At 39.0% G+C, this 12,068-nt stretch overlaps 2 protein-coding genes across 3 annotated transcripts; both read left to right on the top strand.

Annotated features, from left to right (window-relative positions):
- Positions 1–1,345: 1,345 nt before the first annotated feature.
- LOC138404241 (zinc finger protein 431-like) lies at positions 1,346–4,572 on the top strand. Its single transcript, XM_069507755.1, has 4 exons — positions 1,346–1,616; positions 2,171–2,315; positions 2,814–2,945; positions 3,323–4,572. Exons 1-4 carry the CDS (start codon positions 1,473–1,475, stop codon positions 4,444–4,446), a joined length of 1,545 nt encoding a protein of 514 aa, XP_069363856.1. The 5' UTR covers positions 1,346–1,472; the 3' UTR covers positions 4,447–4,572.
- A 303-nt stretch (positions 4,573–4,875) lies between these two features.
- On the top strand, positions 4,876–8,008 carry LOC117994261 (PR domain zinc finger protein 5-like). Of its 2 annotated transcripts, XM_069507760.1 has the most exons (4): positions 4,876–5,087; positions 5,196–5,340; positions 5,703–5,834; positions 6,694–8,008. In XM_069507760.1, exons 1-4 carry the CDS (start codon positions 4,941–4,943, stop codon positions 7,800–7,802), a joined length of 1,533 nt encoding a protein of 510 aa, XP_069363861.1. In that variant the 5' UTR covers positions 4,876–4,940; the 3' UTR covers positions 7,803–8,008. The 2 variants fall into 2 exon arrangements, with proteins under 2 accessions (XP_069363861.1, XP_069363862.1); XM_069507761.1 differs by lacking the exon at positions 4,876–5,087 and having other exon boundaries at positions 5,202–5,340; positions 5,687–5,834.
- The last annotated feature ends 4,060 nt before the right edge of the window (positions 8,009–12,068 follow it).

The following is a 12,068-nucleotide window of genomic DNA, read 5'->3' as shown; positions in this document are numbered from 1 at the left end:
CTACCGAGAAGAACCAGCAAGAAACTCGGCGGTTGCTCTTTTCAAATATTTGATATAGGTACAAGATTATGCCATGTATAAAAAAATAGTTGTAACAAATAACCAAATCATTCTTCTTAGATCTGTTTGATTCACTGACCACTCCCAAAATATCATCCTGTTTATTATAGAGAGGGCCAGCGCCCGGCCAGCGCATGCCAGACCTTCGTTATTTTATAAAAGCTGAAAGTTTCTCTGTGTATTGCCCCCAACACAGAGTACATTATATACTCCATTTTTTTTTAACGCTGGGAAATGCATTTACGCATACCCCCCTCCTGGAAGCCAGCCAGCCAACCAACTGGAGGGAAGGTATGTGGGACTCACCGGCCGAGAAGCGACCGGAATACCCACTAAAAACCCAGTGGCACTCCTGCATATCGCCTGGCGACTGGGTCACGGGAACGCCGAAGCAAACCACCGCGACCCAGCCAGCGACGTCCGCCGAGGCGGACCCTCCACCGGGAACCCACTCACGAGGTCCCCCGCCACTCGTCCGAAGTGCACCAACTATGTGCACCTCACCTCCCCCGGAGACAACGGGCGATAACGCAATCCCGCGCACGTCGCCCGCGTCTCATCCTCCGCCTCGTCCACTGTTCCCTCTGCTAGTCAGAGGGACACGCGGAGAAACCTCCCCCCTGCCAGGTCATCAGCCATAATAATATCCCCGAAGAGAGATTATTACCCATGTTACCGGGGTGCACCGGCCCGAATACTGTTCTTCCCCTCTGATGCCCGATGCATCCAAAAGGGACCAGCAGCACCCAGGCACACTGGGAGGTTACCTGGCTGGCACCCCATATTATATACTCCAACATTATCGTCGCCAACACTGGGAGGAACCTTTGTTGAGTATTACATAATATTACATACAGTTTCTTTGGAGCTGCCATACTGATATTTTTTAAATTTGCCGCGCTTTTCCAGTCTTTTCGTTAGCCAGACTAGTGAAATTAGTAGGGCGATTGTCTAAAACCTGCATCAATCATTATTACAATCTCAATTGTTCTGATTGGCTGAATTTGTGCGATTCTTGTAGCAACAATGCATTGTGGCCAATAGTAAGCGAGCATTAACCAATCAGAGATGATTGCGATCGTGACATTGTAGCTGTCAAACAACCGCGGTAGGGGCCTAGAACACAGAGGCTAGAGCTGCAAAGTGAGTTCAAAAAAAAATCTATGAACTGTCACTGATATAACTGTAACCACAGATTTTATCTACTATATTACTAGAGACTGTAACTCTTTGCTGTGGTAAATGTTATTGTCTGTGGCTGTGGTGGTATCATCCATATCTTGCTCTATGGTGGAATGCTTATTTTTCTGCTCGGTGCTGTGGTATATTTTTGAGGAAATCTGGAGGAAATGAAATAAATGCATACAAATAATGCATTTTTGTAATGAACTTGAATATAAATTATTGGAAAAATGAATGAAAGTGAAGATACGAAATACGGCGAATGCAGGTGTTGTTTCACGCTGGGCAACCACCGCGATCTTATGAAGGCGTACGAATGGAACGGCATTCGCGAAGTTTATTTTCAAATATTTTTGGAGTGTTTTAATGTGTTTGTAAGTATAGAATACTATTTTAGATACTCACATTAAATTTATTAGATTTTTAGTTTCCACAAAAAAAATGTGTGATCAAACATCATATTTTATTTACATACACAACTGGCTTTTCTTGCGCCTTGTTCTCGTGGATTAGGTTTTAAATGATCCTGTTGGAATTTCTCAAAATTTTAGTGGGTGTCTGTTACTATAGAGTGAACCTACAAGCCAATCTGAAGTTTGTAGAAAGTACTATAAACAAAAAATGATGTCTAATGTGATATTTAATTAGAGGTGTAAATCAAATGGTATGGTATGGTAAGGTATTTATCTAAATATATGTATGTATAAAAGGAAAAGGTGACTGACTGACTGATCTATCAACGCACAGCTCAACCTACAGGACGTATCGGGCTGAAATTTGACATGCAGATAGCTATTATGACGTAGGCATCCGCTAAGAAAGGATTTTTGAAAACTCAACAGCTAAGGGGGTGAAATAGGGTTTTAAAATTTGTGTAGTCCACGCGGACGAAGTCGCGAGCATACGCTAGTCATGATATATTTTGTAGTTGTGCACCAAAAGTGGTAAGAGCAACCTGATCTGCACATCCTGCGTGCTGCGGCTGAGAGATGCCACCAGCTTCAAGAAGATGGTGCTGGAAGCAGAGCGGAGCCTGATCAGCTGTGAGGTGAAGCAAGAAGGTTCCATGACTGGTGAGATGAATATTTTATTTGATTTCAGTGTATGGTATAAGTCCCGCAAATTGCTATTGCGCTGGAACCTCACGCGCGCTATGTTAATGTCTCATTAACATCGAAATAACGTCGTTTTGACGTCAGCCGAAATAAAAATATACCATCAGCTCGAAACTTCAGTCTAGTGCTGACGTCACTAAAATCGCGGCCAGGCGCATTAGCAATTTGCGGGACTTATACTTTATTATGGTATGAAGAGCCAAATTCTTCCGATATAATTATAAGACCTCTATAGTATTCATAGAAGATGTACACAACTTTATTATCTGCTTGGATTAAAATCCAGTGGGAACTCTACAATTTTCTGAGACAAAAACTAGCCTTTATCTCCAAATTTTAACAGATGGGGGAGTTAAAAGCTAGCAGACTGACAGATAAAAAAACTTTCATATTTATTGTATTAGCATGGATATTTCAGTCTTACACATTTTTCTATGATAACATGTTATGTTTCAGATCCCATAAGCCCATCGTCATCAATGTTAAAAGTGGAAATAAAAAGGGAACTGGATGTGAGCTTTGAATCAAACTTAGAGCAGAAGGATGACAGCTCGGACGAGGAGTCCATGCCTGAGCAGAGAGAACCAGGTATTACATGTTTCACTTCAGATAGTAACTAGGTCTTAAAGGAGCACAACCTTATCCATGAACTAGCTTATTCTCGCGACATAATCCATGTGGACTACACAAATTTCAAACCTCTATTTTACGCTTTTAGGGGTTGAATTTTTAAAAATCATTTCTTAGCAGTTGTCTACGTCATAATAGCTATCTGCATGCCAAATATCAGCCCGATCCGTTCAGTAGTTTGAGGTGTGCGTTGATAGATCAGTCAGACAGCTTTTCCTTTTACTATCCATAAATCAGTGCTGGTGTTACCAATTTTCTAGAATAATTATGTAAGATAGAATTAAATAATGTAACTATTCGTTACTGATAATAGTAATTTTCTATTTTGTTCACAGTCAAAGTTAAAGTATGCGATCCCAGTGCGTGCCGAGCAAATGCATGCTCAGCATCTTGCAAAATGAAAAACAAGAACAGACTGGAGAAACTAGCGTACATTCACAACACTACCCTCATTATAGAGAACTCCAATGTCACTCCGTTCAAAACCAAATACCAGAATGGCTTCCCTTGCTTCTACTGCTCTAAGATATTCCAGGATATATCAGAAATGAAACAACATCAAAAGAAGCATACGAAAATTGAATTAAAGACTATACTGAATATACTAGGGGCTGAAGCATTTATAGTGTATGTCGATGTCACAGACCTGAAATGTACAATATGTAATGAAGAAATTCCAAGTTTGGCTGAATTAAAATCACATTTGGTCAAAAAACACAAGATGAAACTGCAGGATTACCCCGACCGCATGGTCCCTTTTAAATTAACCCCCAATATATTCGAGTGTCAAGTCTGCAAATGCAATTTTGAAACTTTCGGAGCAATGGAGCGACATATGAATGTACATTTTAGAAACTATGTGTGTGAGGAATGCGGCTCAGGGTACGTCACTAAAAGTCGTTTCAAAGCACATTCGAAGTCACACAATGAGGGTAGTTTTCAATGTGAGACATGCGAGAAAGTTTACGCTACCCCCCAAAAGCTACAAAATCATATTGACGGGGTTCACAAAATGGTTAAAAGGTTAAAATGTATGAAGTGTGGTGAACGTTTTAATAATTATTTTAAACGACAAAAACATTTAGTTGAAGCACACGGCGAGGCCAAACTAGAGTATAAGTGCAACGTCTGCGATAAAATATTTGACAAAAAATATATATTGTCTACACATATGAAACGAGATCACCTAGAACAGAGAGATTATAAATGTGAAATATGCCCATACACTTGTTTTACTAATAAAGAATTAAAATGTCACATGATAAAACATAATGGCTCGCGTATATTTGAGTGCTCAGTGTGTAAAAAGTCATATGCGAGAAAGAAAACATTGCACGAGCATATGCGGATACACAATAACGACAGACGGTACGCGTGTCAGGTGTGTGGGCAGGCTTTTGTACAGAACTGCAGCTTGAAAGGGCATATTAAAACACACCATCCTGAATTGCAGGTGTAATAATTTTTTAGTGATATATCAATAAATGCGCATTAAAGAAATGTTGCTGAGTTAATAGTATTTAAATCTATTTTCTATCAAAACTGTATAAAATGTAGTTATTTAATAAATAATTTATTATTTTGACTTGAGTTTAATTAATACCTTAATTTTTGATAGTGGTTTAAACTGAAATTCATCCTATTTTTATAAGGATCAAAAAGCAAGAACCTGTAAAGCCAGTGGCAAAAATGTCACTGACGGCTAGAATCCAGAGCTGTAAAGGAAAAGTATCAGCTCGAAAGAGTCGTAAAAAGTCACTGTCGGTTAGAATCCAGAGCCGTAAAGCCAGCTGGGATAAAAATGTCAGCATCGGCTAGAATCCAGAGCCGTAAAACTAGCTAGTTGGGAAAAAGTCAGTATCAAAAAATGTTATTGGTCTGTGGTTAAAAAGAGTAATTTTTCCCATGCAATGAACTGTTTTTTTTCAATATATTTATGATTTTACTAGAAAAATGAATGAAAGTGAAGATAATACGAAATACGGTGAATGCAGGTGTTGTTCCACGCTGGGTAACCACTGCGATCTGATGAAGGAGTACGAGTGGAACGGGACCCGGGAAGTTTATTTCAAAATATTTCTGGAGTGTTTTAATGTGTTTGTAAGTATTATTTTCATATGTTTTTTGTTTTTACTTCGTAGGCGCAGTTCTTTCTATGACAATATAATATAACTATATAATTATGACAATATAAATTACAATTTTTAGCTTTGTACAAACACTAGTAAGAGCAACCTGATCTGCACATCCTGCGTGTTGCGGCTGAGAGATGCCACCAGCTTCAAGAAGATGGTGCTGGAAGCGGAGCGAAGCCTGACCAGCTGTGAGGTGAAGCAAGAAGATGCTGGAACTGGTAAGATTTTATTTAATTTAAGTTAAATGAAAACAATGTATAGTGAAATAGTTTTTTTTATTACCACTACTATTCACTTATATTACACACACACACACACACACACTTATATTAGTTTTTTTAATACTTAAGTTTTTTGTTGACTTTTATTTTATAGAGAACACTGTTTCGTTGTCAGGTTGTGACACTAGGGCACTCGTAGTCTTAAGTTTACCTAGTTTTAATTTTTTTATGCTTTCTTTTGTTCTGTAAGCTGAATAAACTTTTATTTATTTATTTATTCTGGTACAAGTTCCTCTCAAGTTACCTGTGCGAAGCCGGGGCGGGTTGCCAGTGTTAAATAAAGTGTATTGGTGTTACAGATGCAGTAGACCCATCAGACAATATGTCGTCGATTGTTGTGGAAATAAAGAGTGAACAATTAGAATCAACTGAAACAGAACGCAATGATGAAGACTCTGATAATGATTCTATGCCTGAGCAGGAAGAAGCAGGTAATTATCAATTTGTTTTATTTTGCTCTATTTTAGTTTTAACCTCGCCCAAACCTTACCAAAACTGTATAGAAACTGTACTGAAACCGCGCCGAAAACTCACCGAGGCTGTACCGAAAACGCGCTGAAACCTCACCGATATCTCGCCGAAAACGTACTAAAACCGCGCGCGATTTTACGCTGATACCGTACTGAAACTGCGCCGTAACAGTACTGACAGTATGCCGAAACCTCACTGATGTCCAGCCGAAACCTTACCGAAATCGCATCGAAACCGCGCCGAAAACGTACTGAAATTGCGCGCCGTGACGGCCCGTTCACACATGGGAGTCCGTTTTACTGGTACGTTTTTAACGGATACGTCATAAATTTATGCTCTGTTTACACATAGGCACTGTATAACGTTCAACGGATCCGTCATTACTGGATGCGATGTGTGAACAGAAAACTCGCAGTATACCACACAATAAAACACGCAGTAAAACACACAGTATATATCCGTTAAAATTCTACGTATTTCCGTTCCGTCCGTCCAGTATTCGATGACAAAACGGAATGTCATTTTTTACGGAACGATATTTTTTACTGTATACAGAATACTGTGCCATGTGTGAAGTCGCTCATACAACTACATACGCCATCGACGAAAAAAAAACGTATTCGATAAAACGGAACAGTAAAACGGAAACATGTGTGAACCGGCTGTAACAGTACCGAAACCTCGCCGAAACCTCACCGAAACTATACCGAAAAACTGTACAGTTACAGAGAGACACTTCAATTTTATTTATAAGTATATATTAAATCATCATCATCATCATCATCATCCAACCAACCAATTGTCCAATTTTGTCCACAGAGACAACAAAAGAATTTAAAGACACCCGTCCATCACCGTGGCAAATAAGAAACAACAACAGGAAGGAGAAACTCGCATACATTCACAACACTACCCTCATTATAGAGAACTCCAATGTCACTCCGTTCAAACCTAAATACCAGAACGGCTTCCCTTGCTTCTATTGCTCCGTGGCACTCCAAGATTTAGCAGCTATGAGGAAGCATCAACAGAAACATACTAAAACCCAACTAAAGAATGTACTGAATTCAATAGGAGCTGAAGCATTCATAGTCTATGTCGATGTCACAGATCTGAAATGTACGATATGTAACGAAGAAATTCCAAGTCTGACAGAGCTGAAATCCCATTTGGTTAAGAAACACGACAAGAAAATGCAGGATTCCCCCGACCGTATTGTCCCTTTTAAATTAACCCCGAATATATTCGAGTGTCAAGTCTGCAAATGCAATTATGAAACTTTCGGAGCTATGGAGCGACATATGAACGTACATTTTAGAAATTACGTGTGTAAAGAATGCGGTACGGGCTTTGTCACTAAAAGTCGATTCAAAGTACATTCAAAACAGCACGATGAGGGTAGTTTTCAATGTGAGACGTGTAAAAAAGTTTACGCTACCCCCCTAAAGTTGAAAAATCATATTGATATCGTTCACAAAATGGTTAAAAGGTTTAAATGTATGAAGTGTGATGAACGGTTCACTGAGTATTTGAAACGACAAAAGCATATGGAGGAAACGCACGGTGCTGCTAAACTGGAGTATAAATGCAAGGTGTGCGACAAGGTATTCGACAGACAAATCCGTCTGTCCGCTCACAAGAAGAGGTATCATTTAAAACAAAAAGATTACCAGTGTGAGTTATGTTCGTACACCTGTTTCACGAACTTTACATTGAAACTTCATATGATAAAACATAATGGGGAACGGGTACACGAGTGCTCAGTGTGTAAAAAGACTTATGCGAGAAAGAGAACATTGCACGAGCATATGCGGATACACAATAACGACAGACGGTACGCGTGTCAGGAGTGTGGGCAGGCTTTTGTACAGAACTGCAGCTTGAAAGGGCATATCAAAACGCATCATCCTGAGTTGCAGGTGCAATAGAGTCATCGTGATCAACCCATCGCCGGCTCACTACAGAGCACGGGTCTCCTCTCAGAGTGAGAAGGGTTTTGGCCATAGTCACCACGCTGGCCATGTGCAGATTGGTAGACTTCACACACCTTTGAGATCATTATGGAGAACTCTCAGGCATGCAGGTTTCCTCACGATGTTTTCCTTCACCGTTAAAGCAAGTGATATTTAATTACTTAAAACGCACATAACTCCGAAAAGTTAAGAGGTGCGTGCCCGGGATCGAACCCCCGACCTCCGATTGGAAGGCGGACGTCCTAACCACTAGGCTATCACAGCTTATGTAATAGAGTGTAGGCTTTATATTATTTATTTCTATTGGGCGGTTCGCAAGCAAGTACAGCAAGCGGCAGAAAATAATGTACATCGATCTTTAGAAGAAGATAGCAGATTAGAGCGTTGTCTCTGTCGTTGAGACCGACAAAAGCCGAAATGTTATTCTAAAAGCCGATGTACATTACTTTCCGCCGCGTACTGCATATAAATAATATAGAGGTACTATTATATTACTGTAATAATCTACGCTAGTTATCGTGGTACATACCCGTTATTTACATTACATTTTTGTGTAATATGTTACTTTATGATTCTAGTAGTGAAATGAAATAAAATCAAGATAATATTTACACCAATGATTTTTTTTAGTACTTACCTTCTAATTTATAAAATAACGGTATTTTTAAAAAGCGAAACTATATAGGTAGGAGGAAAGGCAAGATTATTATTTTTACTCGAGTAGAGACTGGGAGTGTAATGAAAGAGACGCTGGCTCAGTCCGCCGACGACGTCCGACCGGAAAAATAACTCTATCATTAGTTAACGAGCACGGTGGCACGACCTCGGCCGAGATTTCTACAAGTCAAGTTGTTAGAATAAATACTTCTTCGTAGGTATTAGGTTTATTTATAAGCTCAATAATAAATATGTCATTCTCTTTTGTTTGCTGTTCACATCAACATGTCAACTAAATAAAAACTGACGAAGAATATCCTTACGTATTTTCTTTTAACAATTGGTAGTTGAATCAACTACCAACAGGTTATGGGTCATAGCATAGCATACAGTATCTAAGGAAATCGTGATGGAAACGAGAGATGTTGAGAGATCGCAAAGTTCCCATATGTCAGGTCTTCCAAGTATGGAAAAATTGGACGGTAGTACGAATTATGGAACATGGAAGTTCCAAATGGAACTACATCTAATTCATGAAGACCTTTGGGAATACACAGCGACAACACCAAGTGCTACCGATGTACAAGGTATTAAAAATGATCAGAAGGCTAGAGCAAAAATCTGCTTAACGCTAAAACCACACTGTTTAATTCACGTTCGTCAATCAAAAACGGCAAAGGAGTGCTGGGATGCCTTGTGCTCAACTTTCGAAGATCGAGGCGTAAATAATCGATGCTATTTACTGGGCAAACTGGTTAGTCAGAAACTCAGTATGTACGAATCTTCACAAAAATATGTAACTGAGATCATGAGTATCGCTCAAAAACTGAATGATATAGGAAAAGAGCTGGACGACGAGTTGTTAGCAGCGCTCATGTTACAAGGTTTAGGAGAAAAATACGCACCTCTACGAATGGCAATGGAAAACAGTAATATAGTACTAACTACTGATTACGTAAAAATGAAGCTTCTACAATTGGAGAAGAAGGAGCAAGGCGACAATGAGGAGCCGTCTACGAGTGCCTTAGTTTCTACGAAAACCAATTTTTCGAAAAACAGAAACAAACAACAACAGAAAATACTGAAATGTTTCATTTGTAAAGGACACCACAAAGCAATAAATTGTCCATCTAACCCATCGAAGAAGAAGACGAACAATAATGGTCATCAAGTCAATTTCACTGCATTATCTACTACAGAGAGTTCATGCAAAGGAGAGTGGATCCTTGATTCGGGCGCGTCATCTCACATGACTTGTCGCAAGGATTGGTTTAGAAACTATGTAGAGCTAGAGAAGCCTGTACAAGTTACATGCGCGAACGGGAGTAGAATAAATGGAGAAGGTCGTGGTGATGTATGTTCGACTAGAGAGTTAGAGTTTACGGTGAGTGAAGCTTTGTTTGTACCCGATTTAACTGTGAACTTATTGAGTGTAAGTACATTAGTTAATCGAGGTATTGTAGTAGTATTTTCAAAGAGAGGTTGTGAGATGTATGCAGAGAATGATTGTGAGATAAAAGGTTCTGGGAAAAAGATGTGCGAGGAAGAGAGAGGGATCTATAAATTTAGATCAAAACTTTGTACATATAACTCGTATGTTTCAGCTTTGAACACAATTGCTGATAATAGTTTTAGATTATGGCATCAGAGACTCGGTCATCTAAGTTTCAACTATATGAAGATATTGAGAGACGAAATGGCTGAAGGTATTAACTTTAAGGATGCCGAAGAAGTACAATGCGTTTCGTGTCTGAAAGGTAAGCAGACTAAGCTACCTTTTCCAAAGAAGAAGGCGAAGCGAGCTACTGAAATTCTTGAGTTAGTACATAGTGATGTTTGTGGACCTATAGAAACTCCGTCATTCTCAGGCAAACGATATTTTATTACTTTTATTGATGATAAAACAAGAAAAACCTTCGTTTATTTTTTAAGAGAAAAAAGTGAAGTTTTTTCTGTGTTGGTTGAGTTTAAGATTTTAGCTGAATCACAAACTGGCAGAAAGCTTAAAATTATTAGAACCGACAACGGGACCGAGTATGTCAATAAAAGAGTTAGTGAGTTTTTAAAACAAAATGGTATTGTTCATCAGCTAACTGTGGACTATACACCAGCTCAAAATGGAGTGAGCGAGAGAGCCAATCGAACGATTGTGGAACGAGCAAGAAGTATGCTTGCTGAAGCAAACTTACCAAAAGTGTATTGGGCGGAAGCTGTTCAAACGTCTGTTTTTCTGAAAAACAGATCACCTACACTGGCGGTTAAAGGAAAGACTCCAGAAGAAGCCTGGACTGGAAGGAAAATAAATTTAAGTTTTCTGCGTATTTTTGGGAGCAAAGCATACATGCACATTCCAGATGAAAAGAGGAAAAAGCTTGATCCAAAAAGTTTGGAGTTAGTTTTTGTAGGTTACTTCGAAACAACAAAGGGTTATCGTTTATTAGACCCGAAAACTCATAAGGTATACAAATCTAGAGATGTTGTATTCTTCGAAAACTCTAAAGATATCGACACATCTAAAAATGAGGAGAGATTAGTTGAGGAAGTAATAATACCTCTAGGGAATATAGAAGAACCGGATGTGCAAGATATACCCACAATACCAGAAATACCAATTAGTTCAGAAGAAGTTATTCAGATGGAGAATGATATAGAGACGAGAGAAGAACCTGGATCTGGGGTTATAGAGAGTAATCCAGAAACAGAAATGGAGAACGTTGATGAAGGTAGGAGATATCCTTTAAGAGAACGTACACCTACAGTGTTCAAAGATTGTATTCTATATCATACAGTAGCAGTAGCTAGAGATGAGCCACTGACTATAGAAGAAGCCTTGTCAAGAGAAGACAGTCACATGTGGAGAGCTGCAATTCAGGAGGAGTTGAAGGCTTTAAAAAAGAATAACACATGGACTTTGGTGAAGCCACCTGAGAGAAAATGCAACATAGTAGATTCTAAATGGTTATTTAGAATTAAAGAAGAGGCGGGAGGAAAAAGATATAAAGCTCGCTTAGTTGCAAGAGGCTTCAGTCAGAGAAGAGGCATTGATTACTTCGAAACTTTTGCGCCCGTGGTCAGGCACAGTTCGTTAAGGTTACTAATAGCTTTGACAGCTAAACTAGGACTTCATATAGATCAAATGGATGTGAAAACGGCGTTCTTAAATGGACATCTTGAAGAGGAAGTATATATGAACCAACCTAAAGGCTTTGAAGAGCAAGGAGATTACATCTGTCGTCTGAACAGGGCATTATATGGTTTAAAGCAAGCTCCTAGAGCATGGAACAAAAGACTCAATGAGACGTTAGAAAAACTTGGCTTTCATAGATCCAAAAATGAATCATGTGTTTATTACAGAGGTGACAAGCAAAAAATTATCATACTTGCAGTGTATGTAGATGACATACTTATTTTTTGGAATGAAGAGCAAGAAATGAAGAAGGTTAAAGAAGAGCTAACGTTGAATTTCGAAATGAAAGATTTGGGAAGCGCTAAACTTATGCTTGGAATTAACATAACACAGGAGAAAGATGGGATAAGTCTTGACCAAGAAGATTACATAGGCAA

Source organism: Maniola hyperantus, chromosome 26, assembly GCF_902806685.2.
Source record: "Maniola hyperantus chromosome 26, iAphHyp1.2, whole genome shotgun sequence".
In the NCBI taxonomy this organism is placed as follows: domain Eukaryota; kingdom Metazoa; phylum Arthropoda; class Insecta; order Lepidoptera; family Nymphalidae; genus Maniola; species Maniola hyperantus.
The sequence above is the reverse complement of the archived record's forward strand: the minus strand, read 5'-3'. Positions and strand labels throughout refer to the sequence as shown.